General features: G+C 44.4%; 1 protein-coding gene across 3 annotated transcripts in view; it reads right to left on the bottom strand.

Annotated features, from left to right (window-relative positions):
• The window catches only part of LMAN1 (lectin, mannose binding 1), a 28,070-nt gene extending 16,698 nt beyond the window's left edge, over nt 1–11,372 (bottom strand). For 2 of the 3 annotated variants that reach the window (XM_002713615.6, XM_008261420.5), the window contains exons 1-8: nt 11,125–11,372; nt 7,761–7,915; nt 7,567–7,674; nt 6,492–6,553; nt 5,448–5,547; nt 3,211–3,334; nt 2,025–2,083; nt 1,124–1,256 (exon numbers count right to left, since the gene is read on the bottom strand). In XM_002713615.6, coding sequence (XP_002713661.2) covers nt 1,124–1,256; nt 2,025–2,083; nt 3,211–3,334; nt 5,448–5,547; nt 6,492–6,553; nt 7,567–7,674; nt 7,761–7,915; nt 11,125–11,362 — 979 coding nt within the window. In that variant the 5' untranslated portion in view covers nt 11,363–11,372. Of the gene's footprint in view, nt 1–1,123; nt 1,257–2,024; nt 2,084–3,210; nt 3,335–5,447; nt 5,548–6,491; nt 6,554–7,566; nt 7,675–7,760; nt 7,916–8,384; nt 8,478–11,124 lie in introns of all 3 variants that reach the window. The other variant, XM_089305025.1, reaches the window with a different exon arrangement.
• Nucleotides 11,373–25,292: the final 13,920 nt, after the last annotated feature.

Here is a 25,292-nt window from a genome sequence, read left to right as displayed (position 1 = left end):
ATTACAAACAGAAATTATTAGAGTCACCTACTCTATGTGTTTTTCAAAGTATGATCAACATACACCAAGTATCAACATACACCAAAACTGGATATTATCAACAGAGTGTTCTAATTTCCCAAACAGCGAACACACAATTAACTTGATCATAATTAAATTCTTATTTGTTTTTGTTATCGCTAAGGGATGCACTTTATATATATTAGGTCTGAATTTTTTAAATTTAAAAATAATTTTCTTCCATATATACTGTGTGATTTCATTTATGCAGATAGGCACAACTGATCTATGGTGATAAGAATCAAAATATTTATAGATTCTATGGAGAGGTGTACTAAATTGAAGAGGGATGAGGGAACTCTGGGTGATAAAAATATTCTGTGTACTGATATGAGTGATGGTTAAATGAGTATACAGGTCTGTCAAAGTACATCAAACTATACCATTCAAATGGTTACTACAATCAGCTTCAGGATACACCCCTACATCATTTGTGATGGTTTTTACAACAAATTCAAAAAAAGAACTGCATATTTAATTAAGTTGGAATCAGACTGTTGATCATTTAGAGAACTGCATGTGACATAAGGCTCAAATGCCAGCCGTAGGTTTATTAAGTATAACCTCAATCATTTAGTTGATGGAGAACAAACCAGGGAATAAAAGACAGCAGATAATTAAAGTCACTCTGTACGGCTTCAGCATGTTTTATTTCTGACATTAGTATGCTTAAGTTCTTAATTACACTGGCTTATCCTACTATTTTAATCTCTTTAATTTTAAAGTATTACCTCTATGATAATAAAAGACATAAACCTTAGATGATTTCATTAACGAATACTGAGCCTCAACTCTTAGGTCAGCACTGTTTTTGGATTTAGATTTAGGGACAAATGAGCATGGCAAGAACACTGCTGGCCTCACAGCCGTTCACTTCCATCCGCGGCTCACTGTCCACCCACAGGAGACAGTGTTCCACCTCACTGAGCCTCACTCTCCCTGCTACAATCGCCAATCTCCAGACCCTTACAGAAGCCACGGAGACTGTGCCAGTTCAGGGAGGAGGCAGCAGAGACACAGGGTTCAGCCACGGCCCCCACCCCAACAGCTCCCTGCCACTCACCAGGCTGGCCTTGGAGGTCGGGGTGGCCCTTCTGGAATTCCTCTTTCTTTTTATCCAGTTCTTGCTGGAAGTGCTCAAATTCCTCCTGGTACTTTTCTTTTTCTTTTTCCAAAATGTCTCTATCTGGCGTGGGCTTTTGTGGAGTTCAAGAATAGATCATGAAAAAGATAAGAAAACCAGCAAGACACTATATGTTTTAATTTTCATTTTAACTATTGTACCACTAGCTGGAAGGTTAACATAAAAATGCTATTCCTGGGGCCGGTGTTGTGGTGTAGTGGGAAAAGCCACCAGCTGCAGTGCTGGCATCCCATGTGGACACCGGTTCAAGTCCTGGCTGTTCACTTCCCATCCAGCTCTCAGCTATGGCCTAGGAGTGCAGTGGAGGATGGCCCAGGTCCTTGGGCCCCTGCACCCACATGGGAGACCCGGAAGAAGCTCCTGGCTCCTGGATTCAAACTAACTCAACTCAAGCCATTATGACCATCTGAGGAGTGAACCAGCAGATGGGGAAGACTTCTCTTTCTCTCTGCCTCTGCCTCTCTGTAAGTCTGCCTTTCAAATAAATAATTTTTTTAAAAAAATGCTGTTCCTTACGTAAGTCATGGTGAATTTACTCATGCTACAGAAATCATTGTAAGTGCCAGCATTTGCTGAGCACTTGCTGTAGTGCACTGTCTCTAATCCTCACAGCAGCACAGCATGACCCGCACAGACATGTTTTACCAGGGAAGACAAGGAGCGCCACAGAGGTAACATCAGTGACCTCACACAGCTGTCACAGGCGGAAACCAAGTCGAAACCAAGTCTAAACCGGGCTCTGTCTCCCCATGTCTGCAGCCATGGGCCAACACCACTGAAAACAGAAATAAATTTTGGAAGAAAAACTCTGTCTACTTACTGGCTCTTTTCCAGGCTCTGTCAACTGGAAAGTCAGAAAAGAAAGGACGTCGTGGTCATCTACAAATTAAACAACAAAAAGCTGGAGATAAAAACTGTGACAGATTATGTTTACAGCTATTAATTTACTTTATATGTGTTGCTTTAAAACATAATATCCTGGCACCAAGATCCCCCCGCACTGTCCCTCAAATGTCCCCACCAAATAAATAAAACAAAATCCTGTCCTCCATGTATTTCCCGTGCTATCTGTTCTTGGCTTCTCTACGGGCACGTACTACTTTTTCCCTCACTTCCACATGGTTTCCCATGGAAGAGGACCCTAACTTTACCTACAAGTCACACAAGAAATCAAAGGCCTTTCAAGCTGCTCAAGCTGAAGGCAGGAGCCGAGCAGCCCGAGCTTCCTCACGCTGACGACTCCCACCGCAGAGCAAGAGGCTAACTTCAAGTGTGCAGCGATCTCTGCCTTCCACCCTCTCCACGCAGATTAGAGACGGCGACAGATTAACGAGGAGGGGAACACGGGCAAGGCTGCTGCGCGGAGGAGAAACCGCGTGGTGTAACGGGGCAGGGGCCAGAGAGTCACAGCCCTCCTGGGCGGACGCGACTCCCTATGTGATCTTCAGAAAACTCCTTCCAGCTGAGATTTGGCAAACCCATCCCAAACCAGGGAAAACAGAATCTCTCCTCTCTCTCTCCTCGGGTTGTAAGGAACAATCCACAGATTGAAAAATATTCACAATGTACCCTATCTTATCAACACAAAATAGTATGAATGCCAAGGGATAGCTTCATTTATCATATATATATAGGAAAAAACAGCAGCAATATCTTTAAAGCTTAGTCCCAAAACATTTCCTCAGGTGGCCAACTTCATCATGTATGTTAGGTGACACCTCTCCCACGCTTAACATGCTTGACAACTTACCTTCTAGAGCCTTGACTTTAAATGTGTCTCTGTCAGTATAAAATGGTACACAAAATGAGTTCTAATTCACACCTGTATTACGCAGCCCTATGTAATACATACAAGCTACATGTTTGCATGTAGCATAACTAACTATGGGATGGTTCCAACCAGCCTTGAAAGGTTAAAATTAAACAAGGCCACGTTTCCCCAGAATGTGCAATTCCCAGTGACAGTTAATTCACAAACTTTTATTTTAAAAGCACGCAAGATTCACCTGCAAGACCTCCAGTCGCAGCAGATATTCCAAAATGTCCTTGTTGGGGGATGATCATATTCTCCACTTTGGCACAAAATTCATAATCATTTTTATCTGGTGTAAAGCCATTATTGATCATTACCTAGACAGACATAGTGCAGCTATAGATTTTACACAGACACTGTTAAAGGTTAACCGAGACTATTCAATCCTGCCTCTCCATTATTATAAAGAGTAATTTTAACTAATGGTTGGCATGATGACACAATTTCATTTCTCACTTCGGAAAATGTTTTTGGCCCTACTTGTGTCGAAGACTTAAGAGAAAGTCTGGTAACTTCCCACAAATATTTTTCTAAAATGAAATATGCTTCATGCACTCTTGAGAAGACTCAGGGAATCCTGACTGTGCTCCATGAATGGCCCATACAGAAGAGGTCAGACCTGTTCTGAAACTGTAACAGAGCTAAAACCAATAGGCTAACCTGCAATTTAACTACACTGGCTTGAGAATTACATAGATTGCTTCAACAAGTAGTGAGCTCCTCTTTATTCAATGAGAAGGGTAATTAGACTGCCAAAGGTCGGCAGAGCAGAAGTGACAGAAGTCCCACTGATAAAAAGGACAGAAAATGAAAAAACTAAAGACACGCAAGTCTCTACTCTGCAGAACGTATATTGAAGGAATTCTAGAAAGCGCACGCATCCACCAGAAACTCTTCTCCTTACCCCAGTCAAGAAGGGGTTTAGCCTCTTCAATACCTTTCACTCTGACAACCTATCAGCAGCCCCACTCCAGATCTGAGTCACTGAGAGGCAGAGTGGATGCAAAGGCCCCATGGTAAGGGCACTTTTATCATGACCTCCAGAGTACAGCTCTGTTAGGGACTGTTAGAAGCTAAGTCACATGGGCAAGATGTTACAGCAAGAGAAGAATGACCTATGGGCAGGAAAGGTTAACCTCTATGAAATGTGAGGTGGAAACATGCAAACTAACAGTTACAAATCACCTGTCATTTTAAAGATCGTCTGTCATTTAGTTAACTAATATTAGTATCTGTTTCCTCTGATTAGTAATATCTCAATTTCGGTTTGCATCATTTACAACTGGTCTTGCTCTGAGTGTTTCAAATCAGAATGCACACCTGGTAAGACAATGGCCTTTGAATGTTAAAAAGGCAAATGAATCATGTTCCAACTCCAACACCAGCAACCTAAGCAGTTCTGAAGTTTTTCCTGGTGTTCTAACAAACTAAAAAGTCATCAGAACCTTACTGGTTGAACTCTAACTGTTTTCACCAAAAGGGTATAACATTCATTGCACAAAAATGAGCAGACATGCTACGAATGTAACTGAAACCTGGCTAAGACATGTCCATTGCTTAACACCAGCAACACGTCTTCATATCATCATCGTTAACTCTATTCATCTTACAGTTTCCACCCTAGTTCATGACTACACCGTGGTATTTAAAACACCTTGTTTCACCTGTGCTCCTCCAACAGCACTTCTTAGTTCCAACTTCCCCTCCCTCTGCCTTTCCCTACAATGTGGGAACAACTGGGACAAACTAAGGGTACAGCTACTAATCTAATAAACATTTCTTGAGTACCTAAAATATGTGCAATGTTACACACCATGGGCAATACAGCATACAATTACAACACCTGACCTGAGAAGTTTACAATCATACTGGTAAGACAGAAAATACTCTGATCTCTGCTATCTTCCAGCCATACTACACCTGTCCCCTTTCCCACTATTTCAGCTCCTCTGGAAGGTCCTATGCCTGCTGTCCGTGCCTAGAGTGCGTACACACTTTGCCTACTCTAAACCTCCTGCCGCCCTTTATGAAGAAGCTCAGCTCTGAAAAACCTTTCCTGGCCTTCCCACTCCCAGCTAGCCCGGAGACCCCTTACTGATGTCTATGTGGGAATTTCTAGCACACAACCTAACACTAATTATGTGTCTCTTACTCAGGTTCGCATCCTGAAGGCTTGAGTATACACATAACATGCGCCATACACTGGGGTGCTCACACATTTGCTGCCAGAACAGAAACTCACTGGCAAGGTCTGACAACAGGTGACCACTTCCATGGAGCTTTGAAGCCATATTTGCTCTCTTAGAGTAACACAGATGAATACGACGACAACATCCAAAGTTATGTGTATTTACTTTCTATCAAGAATGTGTAATGAGAAGTCCTATGAGAATCTTGTTCATTTGATCATGACTAAACCACGTCACTTACCATCAGTGTTTTCTGGTAATACACTATCTTTGCCCGGACAGGATAGGGTTTGTTACGGAAGTCCCTCTGGCAACTCGCTAAAGCTTGATTAGCACCATCACTACGAGAGAAAAGAGGACAAATGAGAAACTTGGAAGGCTTTTCAGTATATTCAACTTTAGGAAGGTTAAAACAATATCAAGTGAGGACAAAGTCTTGGCATATTTCAAGTTTATTCAAAACACCTACAGTTGTCGCATGAACTTTCTTCTGTCAAAACTCAGGGTAACACTGGAAGCCCAAGGTCACCCTGTGCTGATGGCATGGGAAATACGAGTTCTATACGAGACTGAGGCAGAGTCTGCCCCCCAGGGCAGAATCCCAATCACTCATGGAACTTCAAACAATGCAGATTCCTGGATCCCGCTCCACATCCACTAAGGAGAATCACAGGAGCGGCCTGGGCATCTATCTTGAGCAGCTCTCCAGGGCTGCAAATCGCCAGCGGCAGAAACAGAGAACAGTAGCACAGGGAAGTAATTTTTCTTACAGTTCACTGACTGGTTAAAGGGCAATTCCTCCACAACAAATACGTGAAAATCGAAAGTGTATGGACCTAATTCAGAAACATAAATACACTGCACACTCAGAAGCTTTGTAGCCCACTGAGTCTTTAAACAGAGCACTATTAAATAAGCCGGCTTAAGTTGCTTACTCATCAGTTTGGTTAAGGCCCAACTTTATTTTGCAAAGATCATTTTCTAATAAAGATGAAAATGCAGGACTAGTAACATCATCGAGAGCTGGAATATTCTACAAACCTTCAAAAGTATTATATAATTTTAAATAGAATAAAAACACCATTTATTTTTGAAAGTTGGGGTGGCCCACAAAAAGAACTTTAACACAGGGCTAAACTAAGACCTTTCAACCAAGTTACAAAATACAGGGCAGAGAAAGAATCATCTTATTTCCTTTGAAAGTGTTCAGATTTGAAACAATGTATTTCATAAGGTTTGCAAAGAGAAGCTGAAATTAGGAATAAGGTAAAAATCACATACTTACTTTTGATGGTCATACTGGATTTGTCCATTGTTGCCTATAATTACTATCGTAGGATTATTTTTCTAAAAAATAAACAAATATATTTAAGTCCTTAAGAATTTCTAGATCATTCTTGATGTGCTACAAGACATCTTATATCTTTACAATTCTAGGACTCAAAATTTTAAAACAACATGTCCGCATTCAAGGAGTTACTAAAATTTCCCTTTAAATTGCAAATAATGCTCTCTGAAAATCTGCAGAGAAACAACCAAAGCACCAATCAGAAGACAGCCAAACCACAGTTAATATTTCCAGTATCTGAGTACATTTTATTCTTACTTATTTTAGGAGAGATAATTAGATAAATTGGCCTGATTAAAAAGAATGACTCAAGTATGAGAAATTAAGAATACTGGAGTGCACAGTAGTCCTACATTTGGACAGACTCAAGAAAGCAAACTGTTACAGTCTTCTCAACACTACTGGCTTCACTGCCAACATCTGAACACTCATGTTTATCCACCAGAATTGCTAAGCACACACAACTCTCAAACCTGGTGCTCCATTATGTCCTCAAATTGGTCTATAAATTCCCAGCTATAAAAGGACTAATCATTATGTTTAAAATACTGCTTGAGGGCTGGTGCCGCGGCTCACTAGGCTAATCCTCCGCCTGCGGCACCAGCACCCCAGGTTCTAGTCCCAGTAAGGGCGCCAGATGCTGTCCCAGTCTCTCCTCTTCCAGTCCAGCTCTCTGCTGTGGCCTGGGAAAGCAGTGGAGGATGGCCCAAGTGCTTAGGCCCTGCACCCTCATGGGAGACCAGGAGAAGCACCTGGCTCCTGGCTTCGGATCAGAGCGGTGCGCCAGCCGCAACGGCCATTGGGGGGTGAACCAACAGAAGAGGAAGACCTTTCTCTCTGTCTCTCTCTCACTGTCCACTCTGCCTGTCAAAAGTAAAAATAAAAAATAAATACTGCTTGAGAAGTCTTCTACTATTAAATGGATGAAAATGTTAGGCAAGCTCTATTTCTCTCAGCCTAATCTTGCTGGCAGACATACTAAAGTGGGTAACAGTCCTGACAACATACATACCTTTCCATCATTGTCAAAAGAATCAAAAAATATTCCAACACCATTCCACATGTCAGCTGCTCCAAACACTGGGCCCTCCAAGCCTTGATTTTCTGTATACCAAATTGCCTGAAAATATATAAGGAAGAGTTAGAGACCAGTGTTATAGGCATTTGTATTTTTAAACATTTTCTAGGTTACAGGAGTGCTCATACTAGGCCATCAGCTCCAATTCGACCTCTTCCAGTCACTCGAAATGTCACCTCCACCTCCCAGTTCTCAAAGGCTGCTTTTGTCTTCGTCCACACTGACCCCCTTTGGCTTTTTAAGGATGGTGCTATTCGAATTTGATCTGAACTTGGAATAGCATCTAGAACAAAAACCAGAGAAGAAAAGCTTTAAGCTATAAATACGAGCAAGTGAATTAAGTTGTTAACTAACCGCTACATATACCTATGGAAATCAAATTTTAATTAGTAACCTGTACAATAATTTTGCTAGGAAATAATTTCTTGTTGACAGTTTCAACTTTAAAATTTTAGGGCTAACACTTCCTTTAGCTTTTGAATGGTGAAATACCTCTGCAAAAAAAAAAAAAAAAAAAAAAGAAAAGAAAAGAAAAATTAAATTTAAACTGCAATCATAAAACACCAAAAATTTCAAGGGTAGGGGGAAAAGTGGGGGAAATTAATTATGACTTAAAAGGCGACCTATTTGATTCTCATAATATTCTTTTGGAAATATCTTTCAAATTTGCCTCCTTAGAATGACACTGTAATGTGCAAGTATTTCACCAGTTTACAAATGTTAGAAGCTCAAACAGTATGAAAAGAACATACCACTAGGAATCAACAGACTTGTTCCTAGTCTCAGTTCAGCTGTGTGACTCTGAGTAAATAATTCTTACTCTCTTGGGTTCACCAAATGTTCACCTGTAAAATGAAGGGGCCAGGCTCAATCACTTCTATAAGTACCCTGAAAGTCAGATGTAAAATGTTGTGTGTATTCATTCTACGGCTTCAGCAGATTCTCAGAGAACAAGTGATTCCAACAGCGGTGCATCCTCAGGCTAGGGTCAGGTCCCAGCTCTGCCACTTATGAATTATTCCGTTTTAGCCAAGTGACCTCATTTCTCTAACAACCTCACAGGTATGTAAGTGTCAATTTAAGTGCACGTCAACACCTCAATAAATGTTGGCCATTCCTATCACTGGACTAATTCTCAAAGCACCCATCAGGCCTACAATTTGAACAGTTCTAACACACCCAGTCAGGTATTAACCAGTTCTGACATGGGAAACAAGACAACTGTAGTTATCACTTTACAGGTAAGAAACGGACAGAAAGAAAAGATAGTTTAATAAGCTCAGTCACTGTCACCATCGCTCTCAAACACTCAAAGGCTAGGGAGGAGTGGCAATGTGGAAAGAGTGCTGGACAGAATCAGAAGACCTAGGCTTCTGCTCAATTTTACTGACACTTTTTTAGCTATGCAGCCTTTTCCAAGAAACTCAGTAGTTTTTGGCAGAATAGTTTTTTTTTTTTTTATCTATAAAACAGCTCATATCTGCCTTGTTTATTACTAAGACTCAAATCAGAGAAGGGAGGTGAAAGAGCTCTGAGAGTAATAAAAGTCTACAAACTCTTACCGTTTTTCTGCCCTTGTGATCTAAGGAAGTGTACTGACAGGGCAAAAGGACTGCAGAGTTAAGACAGAGAAACACCATAGATGCGGCCCTCATGGGGCCGACTGTAGAAGGCTGTGTTTGAATCTTTTCATTTTTGAAATGTTTAAATAATGGACGGCGGGGCAAAATGAAAAAGGGAAAATGATGAACAGTGTAAAGAAACAGCAAGACTATAAAACTCAGAGTGACAATGAAAGCAGGCGGTTGCCACAGCAGTGGTTCCCAGGGTCAGTAGAACCGTCATGGCTAAAACACTAATCCTGCATTTCAAATTCAGCCCAACCACACGGCGTTAATTCACTATGGAACATAAGCCTGTCACTTGTGCAGAAGAACAAGACCAGTTTGGTATGGCTTTGGAGACAAAGTCAAGGCAGCTAATCTGAGTAGCTGACTGACATTCCTAATTGGCTGATGTGGTGTGTGTGTGTGTGTGTGTGTGTGTGTGTGAGAGAGAGAGAGAGAGAGAGAGAGAGAGAGAGAGAGAGAGAGAGAGACGGGCAGGGGAGCAGGCAGGCAGTGGAAGTGCAGAGGCAAAAAAACATGAAGAAATCCATCCCCACTAACTGAAAACTTCATCATCAACCCAAAAAATAACACGGCCAAAAACAGCCGTTTGGGATCCCGTGCAGCAGTGTTGTGTATTGAGAACAATGCTGTGCTGATAACAAATGCCCAGCCATATCTCTGGGGAGCGGGCACATAATAAACAAATGTGAGGCACAGAATAATTGCCCTGTACTCCAAATACTTGATGACTCGGTTATTAAGTCAAACTGAAGTTTACAGCTTTTAATTACTCACTAATTTGAGGCAAATGGGCCTTTCCTGAAGGCACGCTTCCTACTCGGTACTTTCTAGGAAGAAAACATTTCATCTCAACAATCAAATCGCTGGCCTAACGTGGCTAATGGCTTAATCGCACATACAGATCGTATCCCAGCTAGAACAGAGCTCCTCCTCTCGGGTGTAGGGATCCGCTGCTTGTTCCAAAGTGTGGCATCTGACGGTCACTGCACAGACTCGCCGCAGACCAAGGGCCACGGCCAATCCCTTAGTCAGCACTGACACATCAGCACTCACAAGTGCAGATCAGTTTGCTTTCACAAATGTAAACGCGCCGGCCAGCTCTTACTAATCAATAAGACATCAGACATAAAGCAGAGGTTCTCTCAATCAAAAAAAAAAAAAAAAAAAAAACTTTTAAAGGGCTTAAGGCGCCGACCTATACTTAGTCTTAGGTTCAGAAACAACACCAAAAACACATCCCCTTTCTTACCAAACAAAGGCGCCAGCGTGCCTCTAAAGTTACACGAAGCCCAAGACAAAGCTCAAAGACCACATCGAGTCACTGAGCGAGGCACGATTGAAGGCGCAGTGCCAACAGCTTAGACACGACTTAACAATGACTCCAGGAGGAACAGATGCCATCGCTGTAGCCAGAGCGGGTCACAGCCATCGCGGACACGGGAGCAGAGCAAGCAGCGGGAAGGAGGCAGACCTCAGGCTGGGGTGGCCGCGTCCCCTGGAGACGTGGCGGCAGGGAGAACTGCGATGCCCACAGGCTACCGTGAGCGCTTGCAACTGCAGAAGGAACCAAACACTTCTCGATCAAAAGGAAAGTGTCCACGGGGTCACAGAAGCGACACAGCACGGGGCGAGAGTGGACGGCACGGGCAGGCAGACCCCCAGGGACAGCCCGGGGACCCTCGCCGGCCAAGGGGGCTAGGGGAGGGGCTGACGAGAGGTTCCCCAGCACGGCGCACACGGCGTGGGCGGCAGGAACGGGACCCTCGCTCAGGACACCATTGCACCGACGGAGAGAAGGCGTGAGGCGGCGGCGGAAGGTGGGGAGGGGACCCGGGACCCCCGCCCTCTGCCCCCAGCTTACTCCCCGCGTGGGCCCAGAAGGGCACGGTCCCATTGCTCTGCACCAGGTGCGGCCCCTTGAAGCTGAATTTGTACTCGAAACGGCGATGCGGCAGCGCGCCCTGGGTGCCAGCGGCGCCGGGGGCCGAGGGGTCGCCTCCCACGCCGTCGCCCCAGACCAAGCGACTGAGCGACAGCAGCAGGGCGCAGAGAAGCGGCCGAACTCTGGCCTGGGGACCCCTTCGCCTGGACCCCGCCATCTTGGATTCTGAGACGCGGAGGCCGGCGGGAGAGGGAGGGGCGCGAGAGGCTGCGGATGGCCAACAGGGCGCTCGCTGATTGGTGGAGCCCGGGGGGCCCGAGGGCAAGCGGCGAGCCCCGCCTCCGGGCTCCGCTATTCGAGGGGCCGCCGGGCGCGGGGCGTCCGTGGGCGGGGCCACTCGGAGGGGCGGGGCCTGGAAGGGGACGGGACTCTCCGGGCTGGGGACTCGGACCTTACCCTGCCACGTGACTTGCAAGTGCTGGCCGCAAGGATAGATGCCTACCTGCCCTTTGGAATAGCAAGGGACCTGAGACCTGAGGAGTCAGCCCATGTCTATGAACGCAGGCATGCCTTTCGATATCTTCATTTTGTGATCTTTCCAGAAACCAGAAGTACTCATGGATTCTAAGAGTCCCAGTGCACTGAGCCCCACTAGCTTGGGTTAGGGCCTTGGAAACCATTGAATAACCTTCACATCCCAACGTTGAATTCCCAGAGCTCCCCAAATGGTGAAGCCATAGCCATAGTGCAGTCACAGGAAGAGGAGTTTGCATAGCTTGGAGAGGGAGATTAGGCGCTGTGGACATTGCCATTATTAGCATCTGAGACTGGTTTGGTCTTTGACAACCGTAAGTGCTGCATTTTATTGTATTTTTTTTGTATTTTTTTTAAGGAGATTTATTTCTTTATTTGAAAGACAGTCATGTGGGGTGGGCGGTTATGGAGAGAGGGAGGGAGGGAGAGAGATCTTTCATTTGTTTTTCATCCCCTAAATGGTCCCAACAGCTAGGCTGGGCCAGGCCACAGTAAGGAGCCAGCAGCTTCATCCGGGTCTCTTCCGTGGGTGCAAGAGCCCAAACACTCGGACCACCTGCTGCCACTGCCTGGGGTGCAGTAGCAAGGAGCCAGATCGGCAGTGGAGCACAGACCTGAACTGTCATCCATATGGGATGGCAGATTAACCAGCTACCCCGCAACACCGGCCCCAGTGCTGCATTTTAATGGACTCTCCTTTGCTTTGCTTAGAAGCAAACACCAGCGCTGTCAACTGTCATGGCCATCGGGAGTTCTGTATTTCACAAATGTGTCTTACAGCAAATCTAAAAAGTCCGAGGAGCCGCAGAAAGCTCTGCTTTGTGTTTATGCACAGCTCTTTAGTTCATCGGCGGTGTCCCTGTGGGCTGTGCACACCCCCAGCCCCCGGGGGACTGCATGCTTGCATTACTGTAGCTCATTTTCCACCAACTTTCCTAGCTTCCCGTCTCCACACTCATGGCCTCTTCCTGTTCACTCTCCTCCAGTACTCAGAGCGAACCTTCACACCGAGTGTGGATCTGAGGCTTTCTGCTTGGATGCTTATGGCTTCTACCCAGAGGTAGCTGACGCGAACCTATGGCCCTGCTTGCCACCTCAGCAGCCCCAGTCACAAACACTAATCGTCAGGGGTGCAGTGTGTGGGTCCCTGCCCCAGGCTCTCCATTGCTGTCTATACATAGGATCTCTTAGTTTATCTTTTCAGTTCTCTGCGGAAACCATCTCTACTCCTTGCACAGAGTGAAGAATCTATAAGTATCTGTGAAACAAACATTAACACTGATAATAATGGCAAACACCTGTCAAGTGCTATTTTTTAAAAAAAGATTTATTTATTTATTTGAAAGGCGGAGTGATGCACTGAAGGAGAGAAGAAAATCTCCCATTTGCTGGTTTACTCTCCAAATTGCCACATTGGCTGGAGCTGGGTCAGCCTGAAGCCAGGAGCCTGGAACTCCACCCGCGTGTGGCAGGGGCCCAAGTACCTGTACCATAATCATTTTCTGCCTCCCAGATGCATTAGCAGGGAGCTGGATCTGACGGCTCGGAGCAGCCAGGACTTGAACCCCCGCTGACCCATAGCTTCAGCCTCTTGTTGACTGCTTACGTAGGGGCAGAAACTGCGTTAAGTCCTTCACAGGTACTAGTTTATTCAAGGCTCACAGCAGTCCTCCAAGGCTAAGAGTCTTTATTAGTATATCCACTTAGACAAATGAGGAAGCAGAAGCATGACAAGAGTGAATGGTTTGCCCAGTGTCACACGGTAGGTGACAGAGATGGTTGTCAATCCCAGGTATTCTATCAGTAAGGCCTTCAGTCTGAAGAACCACTCTCTGTTAGGCAATAAATACAATGAATATTTTTACTGTGTTACTCTGGTGTTGACTCATGGGAGACTTGAATTTCAAGTACAAGTAATTCCAGAGATGAATCGTAATTTTGCTGAATCATAAAGATAAAGCATACGTTCTGGGAGGCTGTTACTTTATTGCTTGTAGCCAAACATAAACAAAAAAGCAACCAAGCCCCAGGAATACAGCCGAGGAGTTTGTCACAGATTGAACATATCCCATGCAACCAGCATCCAGAATTTAAAAACCCCACTAAACAATGGGACACATTTCTTTAAAGAAGGCTTTTAAAAATTTATTTATACTTATTTGCAATGTGGAGTGACATTTGATGTACTCACCAAATGGCCACAATTGCCAGGGCTGGACTAGACTAAAGCCAGGAGCTCAGAACTCCAGCTTGGACTCTCACGTGGGTCTCAGGTACCCAAGGACTTGAGCCATCACCTGCTGCCTCCCAGCGTGGTCATTAGCGGGAGGCTGGATGGGAAGTGGGGCAGGAACTCAAATCCAGGCTCTCCCGTGTGGGATGTGGGCATCCTAAGTGGGATGCACAGCTCTTTAGTTCATTAGCGGTGAACTAAAGTGGTGTTTTAACCCCTGTGCCAAACACCTGTCTCAAAGGAACACATTCCTGCTGGGGCTGAATATCTAGAATCAGAGTTGCTGAGTCATAGTAGATGCTACTGATGAGGTTTTCCAAGTGGGTTCAGTCATTTCATTTCCACTGGCGATGTATGAGAGATTTAGGTGTCCGAATTTTTCTTATTGATTTGTAGAAGTTCCTTGTTCTGGATGCCAGAACTTGGTTGGAGATAAATGTATTGCAAATATTTTCTCCCACTTTTTGAAATGCCTTTTCACTCTTAATATTGTCTTTTAATGAGCATTCATAATTTTAATTTTTTTGAATTCGTTATTTTCCCCTTTACAGTTAGGTCTTTTGTGTCCTGTTGGGGAATCTTGACCTATTTTGATGGTGTGCCGATTTTATTTATTTTTCTGAAAATCTTATTGTTTTACCTTTAAATCAGCAATCTGCATAAAATTGACTTTCTGTATGGTGTGAAGACATAAAGACGTGCTTTTCTCCTGTATGGACAGTCAACTGGCCCCGTACACACCTTCCTTTCTTCACTGTTCTTCAGCATTGCCTTTGTCATACATCAGGTGGCAGACATGTGTGCATCTACTTCTGGATTCTTCGGTGTGTTTATCCCTCTGCCGGTGCTGATGTTAGAGAAGGCGCTGGTATCTGGTGGTGTAAGTCCTGCCTACTCTCTTTCTTCCAATTTGCATAAATTATGTTTGGCCCTTGCATTTCCATAGGAATTTGAGACTTAGCTTGTCCACTTTGGGGCTGAAATTGCTTTGATTAGTATTGGGGTTGTGTTAAAACGATAGGTCAGTTAAGTAAAAATTAAAATCATTACAAGATGGAATGTTCTGATCCATAAAAATTATCTCCATTTAAGAAAACTTTCAGTAAATATTTGGAAGCTTTCCATGCAGGGATCTTGCATGTATTTAGATTTGTTCAACAACTGTTTTTTTACACTAATGTCAATGACTTCTTCTGTGTTTTGTTTGTTACTGGTATATGGATAAGTAATTCATTTCTGAATGTTGACATTGTATCTAAAACTCTTGCTATGTTGCTTTATTGATTTTAATAGTTTGTATATTCTTTGAGATTTTTTACATACACAATCTAATATTTTTCTGCATGTGACAGTGTTTTTGCCCTTATTCCCTATATTTCTTTATGCTCTTATGCTTGAATGCATTGGCTCAGACCTGCAGGAGAATGTTGAATAAAAATAACAATATCAGCATTATTGTCTCATTTCCAATTTCTTGAGAGATGCTTTTAAAATATCCCCATTAGGTATGATGTTTATGTAGATTTTAGAAGGTTATTAAAGATCAGATTAAGGGATTTCCCTTTAGTTTTTAGTCTACTATGTGTTGAAAAGCTTTGTGAATAAGCATTAAAGTTTGTTAACTGATGCCTCTGTATCAATTGAGATAATCTCATTTTTTACATTTTTCTATTTAGTGAATTACATTGATTTTGAAATAGTAAACCGGCCTTGCATTTTGGATAAACCCCAGTTGATTGGAATGTATTGTATTTTTTTAAAAACAGAATTCTGGATTTTTTTAAGGGATTTTTGCATATAGTTTCATGAAAGATTAGTGTATAATTTTTTCTTTCTTATAAAGTTCCTATCAGGTTTTGGAATCAAGACTATGCTTTTTTAAAAAAGATTTATTTATTTGAAAGTCAGAGTTACAGAGAGAGAGAGAGAGAGAGAGAAGAGGCAGAGATACAGAGACAGAGTGAGAGAGAGACAAAGAGAGACAGGTTTCGATGTTCCACCTGCTAGTTCATTCCCCAAATGGCCACAGCAGCCAAGGCTTGCCCAGGCTGAGGCCTGGAGCCAGGAGCTTCATCTGGGTCTTCCATGTGGGTGCAGGTGCCTAAACACTTGGGCCATCTTCTGTTGCTTTTCCTGAGCCATAAGCAGGCAGCTAGGTTGGAAGTGGAGCAGCCAGGACTCAAATTAGTGCCCATATGGGATGTCACCATTGCAGGAAGTAGTTTTACTCACTATGCCACAATTCTGGCCTTATATTAATTTAAAAGAAAAAAAGAAAAATAGTTCAAAAGTGCACCCTCCATTTCTGTTTGAATCTGAGTTTCAAGAGTAAATCACTTCATTGTAGCTAGCTGTCCAGTATACACAACTTTTATTTCTTTTTTTATTTTTAGAAGTTTTAAAAGATTTATTTATTTATTTATTTTAAAGTCAGAATTACACAGAGAGAGAAGGAGAGTCAGAGAGAAAGAGAGGTCTTCCATCTGCTGGTTCACTCCCCAATTGGCCTCAATGGCCAGAGCTGCACTGATCCAAAGCCAGAAGCCCAGAGCTTCTTCCAGGTCTCCCATGCTGGTGTAGGGGCCCAAGCACTTGGGCCGTCTTCTACTTCTTTCCCAGACCATAGCAGAGAGCTGGATCGGAAGTGGAGCAGCTGGGACTTGAACCAGTGCCCATGTGGGATGCCCGCATTGCAGACAGCGGCTTTACCAGCCCCTCTTTTTTTTTATTTTATTTTTAAATTTGAGAGGCAAAGGGACAGAGAGAAACAGACAGAGAACTCCTATGCACTGGTTCAGTCCACAAATGCCTGCAAAAGCTAGGGCTGGGCCAGGGTCACAGCCCCTCTCATGGGCCGGGTCTGCTTCCCTCTAGACTTCTATTTTCAGAGACGAAGCCATTATTTTTAGGTTTTCTGCTACCTCGATCCTGTTGATATAGCTCTCACGTATTTCATGCTGCGGAGGAGGCCATGTTCTGGTGATAAACACTTTTTAACTCATTCAAAAGGAAGTCAACCCAGTGTTTTCACTTAGCATCAAGGCTTTGCTCTAGCAGTGTCACGTCTAAGTTTCATTCTGCAATCATGTCTGCTTTCCCTGAAATAATGTCTCAGACACCTTGAAAGCTTTTCTCCAAGTTTTCACCAATCGTAAATCAGTGATTAAGCACAAAGATTTTGGAGACAACTGTTTGGAATCCTGAATCCTGCCTTTCCCAACGTGTGGTTTTGGTATTTAGTCTCTTAAAAGCTTGGTTTCCTTTTCTGTATGCTGGAGATTAATAACAGTACCGATGTCATTTGTCTTAGAAAGATTTCAGTGCTTGTCCTTGTAAACGCCCAACAAATATCAGCTACTCTCATGACATTTCTCTGCTGTTCTGCTAACAGTGAAGAGAAGCCCAAGTCAGTGCCTTGAAACCAGTCACTGGCTGCAATGGACAGAGCTGCACTGATCCAAAGCCAGAAGCCCAGAGCTTCTTCCAGGTCTCCCATGCTGGTATAGGGGCCCAAGCATGGTTGCCTTTGTCAGAATACACTGTCCACCTGTGCACTCCCATTTCTTCACCTTAAGATAAGAAACCACACCCAGTGCAGTGAGCCTGTAGCTTGTGTTGACTTTATGGTAACAGAAACTGCCTAACTTCTCCGAGGTAAGTAGCTGACATTTTGTGAATACCCCAAAAGTTATTCCATAGATTTGAAAGAGCAGCGGTAATATGATTAACTTGGTGTGTTTTAATTGTATCGCAGGTTCTGGTAGTTAGTGCTAAAGAATTCGCCAATTATAATAAGTTTTCAGGTTGATTTCTTTATGCTTACCTCCTAGTCCATGAGTGAAATGCAGATAAGACTTCCTTTGGATGTGATTTAGGTTAGGAAAGAGAAGAGAGAAGGATGCTGTGTTTGACACAGTGTATTGATATTGCTTGTCCGTGTATTAACATGTCATGTCATGTGACGGTTAGAGACCCAAAAGCTTCCAGGTAATATTGGCCTGATGAAGTCAATGTATGTAAAGATCCTTTTCTTGACTCCACTGTGTTTAGTAAGCTAATCGACCCTATTCCGGCTTCTTTAAACGATGTTGAGGTTTCCTGACATACACGCATTAGGCCTCACACTTGAAATAGGACATGGTGTTTAGAACAGGACTGAGAAACTTTCCTTCCTGTTAGCAAAGTCAGCAATGGAAGGAGCCTCTCTACCCACACGGGGACAAGACAGCATTTTTCATCCCTTTGACAAATTTAAGGCAGTCAGAGGAGAGGAAGGAAAAGGAGGGACTAATGAGAGAAAGCAATGACTGGAGGGGAGGGAGGCTGTTCCTATCTGGACTATGGTATCCTGCACCAGGCTGACCACAGGGTAAATATTTGTAGATATTGATTTCCCCACATAAAGTGACCAAGGGTAGTAAGAGAGTTTCAGCAAAACATTGAAACTGGGAATCAAAGCGGAATCTAAAGAAAGGAAGGGCTGCCCATAGGTAGGGAAAATTCATTCCCTTCGCAGTTTACTAAAGAAGAGCCGAGCCAGAGGCTTGGCACCGTTTTATGCATTCCCTAGAGACGAGGTCTTTTGCACCCATCTGGAATGCTGGAGCACATTCAAAATGGAAACAAAAGAAACCTCAGTGGCTGTGAGGCAACCATCCAAGTGTCTTGTAGGTTACTGGTTGGCTCAGCAGGTGAAGTGCTTTTCCTTCACCTGGTACAGTGACACCTGGGCAAGACGGCACCAAAAAGGGGGCGATTTGTCACGATTGAACATCCAGCAACACGTGTCTCCCACCAGGCAAATTAATGCTTCACCAGTTTCCATCAGAATTAGGGGTTGCCTCTCCCATTGAAAAATACAATAAGTCCATATCATTTCAAATTGCAGTAACTTGGAACGTGGAATATTTTCCTCAAATATCAAGATTCGGGGCACAGTTGAAACACCTTGGCAGCATTCTATTTACAGATGGCCGCCGAGTGCATCATCTCATGCTGTCAATCCGTAAGGGCCATGTGGTGAAGCTCCTGGGAACTGAGGCTGGAGACAGAGACTCTCCTATCTGCTGCCCTGGACACCCAGGGCCCCAAACCCCGTTCCCCAAAGAATCCTTTCTCACTCCATGAAAGGCCAGAAACTTAATCCAGTTGAGCTGTTCCTGTCCTAGCTTTCTTCCTCCTCTGTGAATTTCAGTCCCTGTACCTTTCATTCTCTGAGGCCTAAGGCTTCCCAAGGTCAACACCAGACTTCTACTTTGAAGAGGTCGCCTGATCCAACAGCATCCGCATCTGCCTTCCTCCACTTGTCACTCTGTTGGCTCATTCCCCGATGGGTACAGCTGACTCGTCCTGTGCATGCGGCACCCTACACTCAGACATTGGCACAGTCTCAGTGTCCCCCTGAACAATGTGTCACTCTTCACGAGTGCTGAAGTCCCGCACCTTTCTCTGAAATCATCACAAATGCAGGGGGGACAGAACCTGATGACCGACTTGGCTGAGATCGCGACTCCTCCCTCTGTTCAAGGTTAGTTTCAGCTTCCCTTAACTTTAAATATCTCCAAATCCAAACTGGGGAACTATTGAGAAAGGTGGTGAGCTAGGCCTGTATTAGGTCCAATAATGCCAGTAAGGAGGACAATTAAACTACAGCAGGACTTGCGTTCCACACTGGGACATAGATCCCTGCGGGCTGGAGTGGTGTCTCCCCAGCCAGAAGCCCTAGGACCCTCTGCCCTGGTGGGAGCCTCCGGTTAGTGCTGTCTTCCCTCCCAACCATCCGCATACCTGCTGATCTTCAGGGGCACTCGTGGGAGGGCTGGGGCTGGGGCTGGGGCTGGGCAGTGGCATCGTTTCATTCCCATTCTTAGGTCCTGGATCCTTCACACTACCCTTTGACCACTAGTAAAAAAAGTGACAACAACGTCAGCAAAGTCCAGGTTCTCATCCTTGTCCATCTCTAACCAGAACAACCCTTGGAGGCCTAACCTAGCTTGGGGGTTGCTTGCTGGGGAGGTGACCACACACAGCACTGCAATGAGAAATCTCCGGCTAGTCCTTTTACAGGGCACATTACAGAAGCATCCTGTAGTTTACAGATCATTCCCCGTCTTTACAGTGCGGGCTCTGTCTTAGCCCACTTTCCACTGCTATCGCACAATACCGCAGACTTGACATCCTATACACAATAGAACTGTATTTGGCTCACTGTTCTGGAGGCTGGCAGTCCAAGTGCATGGCCTTGACGCTGGTGAGGGCCTTATGCTGCATCACAGTGTGATGGGAGGACAAGCAAGCACCTGTAAGCCCCAGAGAGGGACTCGAGCCAGACGCATGGTTTCTATCAGGAACCCAGTCCTGCAACAGTGCATTCATGAGAACAGGGCCCCAGTGACCCCCCCCCCCCCCCCCTGCAGCCTCTCAGCATCTCACAATGGCAAATGCATCTCAGCATGACTTTTCTAGGACATATTCAAAACATACAAGAGAAAAAAAATAAAACATCAGAATTAAGTTCAGGTAAAGCGAGTGCTTCCTATTGAGGAAAGGGGGAAAATACTGAAATGCATTATACTATACTTCTCTGGGGGTAAATCAAAACAAACAAAAACCAAAATAAACAAAAAAACCTGTGTTTAGTTTGCTGACAGCAAAGTCTGTTTATTGATTTATATATTTTTAAAAATTTATTTTGTTTATTTGAAAGGCAGAGTGACAGAGAGAGGTGAGGAGAGACACAGAGACAGAGATCTTCCATCCATTGGTTCATCCTCCAAATGCCCACAAATGGCCAGGGCTGGACCCAGCTAAAGCCATTAGCCTGGAACTCTGTCTGGTCTTCCACGTGGGTGGTAGGGACCCAAGTACTTGGGTCATCTTCCGCTGCTTTCCCAGGTGCATTAGCAGGGAGCTGGATGGAAAGCAGAATAGCTGGGACCCAGAACTGGCACTCATATGAGATGCCAGTGTCTCAGGTAGCCCTTTAGCCCACTGTACCACAATGCCAACGAAATCTACTTATATATGGAAAAAAAATACACCTGACTCCTAGGGATGCTGGTAGCACTGTGCTTTATTTTACTCTGTTCTGCTTACAAAAGAGTCATTATTAAAAAGCGATTTTCAGACTGATTTTTTATGGCATGAAAGTTTCTCAAATGGAAAATTGTGGCTTATATTTCTCTTCTCTTACTTTTTTTTTTTTAAATGAAGAGTTATTTTTATTTACTTGAAGGAGTGACACAGAGGAAGAGAGGTTTACTCCTTAAATGGCAGCAATGGCCTGGGATGGGCCAGGCAGAAGTCAGGAGCCAGGAACTCCATCTGGGTCTCTCACGAGGGTGGCAGGGGCCAAGTACTTGAGCCATCAACCACTGTCTTCCCAGGTGCATCAGCAGGAAGTGGGATGGGAAGTGGAGCAGCCAGGACATGAACCGTCACTCTGATACAGGACGCTGGCGTCACAGCAGCTTAACCTAGCTTAACACTGGGCCCTCTTAAATTCTATTGAGCCTTTATCATAAGCCAATGCCTTGGCTGCAAAATTCAATGAGACTTGTTTTTGTTCTCAAGGACACAACCTGGTAGGAGTAGACAGCTATTCAAACCAACGTGTGTCGTGAGTACTGGCAGTGCTCCAATGACTGTGTCTCTCAAGGTAGTGTCTGTAGACCAGGTTGCGTCTGATCACCTCCTCATCACTTATTTAAACCCAGGTCCCTGGTTCCCAATCCTAGAACCTTAAATCATTTCAGGCTGGGGGAATGTGTGCTGGGATCTCATCTGAAGCTCCCGGGAGATTCTTTGCACACTGAAAATTGACAGTTGGTATAGGGGAAAACAAGGGCACAAAAAGGCAGGGCTTGATGCAGGCCACCTTGGCTGGGGTGGAGATCAGGAAGATTTTCTCAGAGAGAGGACACTGGAGTTGGGCTTTAAGGAGACAAGTGTGGGTTCTAAGGATGAGATGCTCTGGGAGCAGAGGCGGCCAGACGGACACTGCATTGTCCATTCCCTGGAAGGAGCATCGCTCTGTCTCTTGGGCCTGGGGATGAGCTGGAGTGGGAGCAGAAGAGTTGTACGCAAATCTCCGTGGCTCACAGACACAGGGACACACTTCTTACACATGGATATGTTTACTGCTAATCCCCTGGGTTCTGCTCCAGATCTACCTTCTAGATACAGCAAAATAGCAGCCAAAGGGAGGAGAACTGCTCAGGGTGTAAGGAAGAAGAGATGACACCGTGGCCAATGGACTTCTGCTCAGACACAGCGCATGTCACTTTTACTCAGAGTTTATTATCCTGCCCCAGGGAGAGGTGGTGCATACCTGAAATAATATGATCTCCCATAGGTGGCAGTTAGTAGGAGTCACTGAATTAAAGGAAACAACATGCCATCAAAAGAATTGAAGGAGTTCAATCATCTGTTTAAATAGCTTAGGTTTTGAGGGTGTGATAATGGAATGTTTGAGTCATCAATTTGTTTTTGAACTTTCACCTATTTTATTTAGGTTTTAATTTTTTTTTCAAATTCCAACCTAAATGCAATTGGAAACTGGTAAGCATTAGTTTTACTCCAAAGGAGTAGGATCATTCATATATACTCTAATAAAAGTATGCAACCCTTAAGCAAAGCTTTTCTTCATTTAAAAGAAAAAGACACTATACAGTAGTCTTTTCATATGTTCATCAGAGTCATCAATTTTTAAAAATTTGAGAGAGGGAGAGGGAGAGGGAGAGGGAGAGGGAGAGGGAGAGGGAGAGGGAGAGGGAGAGGGAGAGGGAGAGAAAATGAGCACACTCCCATTTGCTGGTATACTCTCCAAACACTTGCAACAACCCCTTACTGGGACTCATGCTAGCAGTCCAGAACTCAATCCCTGTCTCCTGCGTGGGTGGCAGGAACCCAATTACTTGAGCCATCAGCATTGCCTCTCAGGGTGTGCATTACAGGAAGTTGGATCAAACCCAGGCACACTGAGAATGGGATATGGGCATCCCAAGTGGCATCTTAACCACTGTTGCAAATGCCCACCCTATCAGTTGTTTTCATCAGCTGTATCTGATTTCCCAAGTATGCTTCCTAGAACTCACTGCTCCCAAGAGATGCTGAGGTACTATAAGAACAGGAATTCCATCAGCAAATACATTTAGGAGACCTGCATTTTCATTTTGTGTTAAAAGCTCATGGCAGCTTTCCCGTGGTGAAGCCCAATTGAAATCTTTTAAAATTAACTTTGTTTTGTACATTTCCCAAGGTTATTTGATCACAGAATCCTTATTGCACAATACTTACTAAGACATTCCAGGGGCCAGCACTATGGCATAGCAGGTAAAGCTGCTACCTGCAGCCCTGGCATCCCATATGGGTGCTGGTTTGAGTCCTGGCTGCTCCACGTCTGATTCAGCTCTCTGCTATGGCCTGGGAAAGCAGTAGAGAATGACCCAAGTCCTTGGGTCCCTACAGCTGCATGGGAGACCTGGAAGAAGCTCTTGGCTCCTGGCTTCAGATTGGCCCAGCTCTGGCTAGTGCAGCTAACTGGGGAGTGAACAGTGATGGAAAACTCTCTCTCTCTTTCTCTCTCTCTGCCTGTCCTCTGTGTAACTCTGACTTTCAAATAAATAAATAAATAAATAAGTATTAAAAAAAAAAAAGACGCTCCAGGACTGGCCAGTGTAACCTACTTGGACTTCAGGATACACTAAATAAAAGTACCCTAAAAGTGCGTCTCACTTTTCTTGGTAACCACTCCAAGGTTCACCAAGTCTCCCCCTAGAACAAATTCAGCCTGGCGGCTAATCGAAGTGCACCACAGTCCAAGTCAATTTCCTGGCATTTAACACACGTGATTGAGATGCAAGCAAATGTAATAAAGTGATTTTTATAGGATTTCTCTGCTCTGCTCAGACTACCACAGTTCAGCAAATCCAGGACAGCAGGACACCTTATCACATAGATGCTTGACTAGTTGTAAAGGTGGCACAGCTGGGGAATACAACCATGAGTACCCAAAGCTTTCCGCGTCAGCAGTCGAGCATCCTGGCTGAATGGCATTGTAGCCATCTGCTAGTGACTCCTTCAGAAACCTCAATGAAGGGGCCAAATCAAATCACCAAGGATGTTTATTCCTGACACAATTCTGTTTAGTTTCCTAAGCATGGATGCCTGAGACAGTCCAGGTTCTTTACTTTTCCTAGTCAGAGACTTCCATATTGGGAAGTATTCATATTTTAGACTTTAAGATAATGGTTAGTGTTTACTTCTAGAACTCTACTTAGTAGCCGCGATAGAGTCCAGCAGCATAAACATCGGGTAATGCCAAATCTGTGATCTCTCACTCAGTACTGCATTTACTGATAGGGTAAATCAGGAAAGAGCATCGAAGACGTGCATTTGAAGAGGTCTGCCTTTCCACTCATCTCCCTTCGAGGCCTTCAAAATTTTAGGGGGAACAATGTAGTGCCCCAGTTGTTTCTTTTTTAACTCAGTGTTTTTATTTATTTATTTTTTAACAGTTCTTCAGTTCCCTGGCTTGTCCCAGATTGGTACCTAAAACTTGATAATGGTATAAACACACCAAGTACAAACTCGCAATTCAAATTGGAATATGTCCTTACATTTAAAGCAGTTAGTTATCAAAGACAAATGATGCAAGATGCTGCACCAGAGTGAATCTGCCCAATGTTGACACAGAAATTGTCTTGAGCAGATTAAACCACGACCAGAAAAGCAGGCAGAGGGACCATGAGTGACAGGGGCTTTATGGGGGGGCCATGCCTCCCAGGGGGGAGTTCATCTTCAGACTCAAAGAGCCGCCTTCAGGGATCATGTAACTTGAATTCCTGGTGTCATCTTAGCTTGACCAGCTCTGGAAGAACATATTAACCCCCGCTTGTGATTTTCAGAAAACCATTCTAATTTAGCAAGTAATTACGGGTCACATGTAGGACAAAGAGCTAGATAATCTTGGATTACCCACAGGAAGCTTTGTCTCCAGGGCAACCCCCTGGAGGGTCTGCTAATGCCCAGGCCCCGCGGTTAATGAAGTGGGAAAGGTAACCGGCTCCTAAACCTGTTGGAGCCAGGGAGCGGGACACAACGATGATAGCTGTGCGACACTAGGTGACAGGAGATGATGTTACAAGAAGCAGGCAGAGACAAACCATTTAGAGAAACGGTAGAACTGTCACTGTTCTGCTAGACCAAGCCTACAGAGCTAAGATCAGCCTACAGTGAGTTCAAGTCAGGTTCTGAATTGTAGCCTCACTTTCAGCTGAGTCCTCCGGTTTCAGATCTTCCTAGGACTCAGTTACCCCACAACCTGGTTTCTCCCATGGTGCAGCCTCACTTACGACACCACGCTGAGAGGGGCCCAAGG

Source organism: Oryctolagus cuniculus, chromosome 10 (genome assembly GCF_051225735.1).
Source record: "Oryctolagus cuniculus isolate XC-2025 breed Fujian yellow rabbit chromosome 10, ASM5122573v1, whole genome shotgun sequence".
Lineage (NCBI taxonomy): Eukaryota > Metazoa > Chordata > Mammalia > Lagomorpha > Leporidae > Oryctolagus > Oryctolagus cuniculus.
This window is presented reverse-complemented; position numbering and strand designations above follow the sequence as displayed.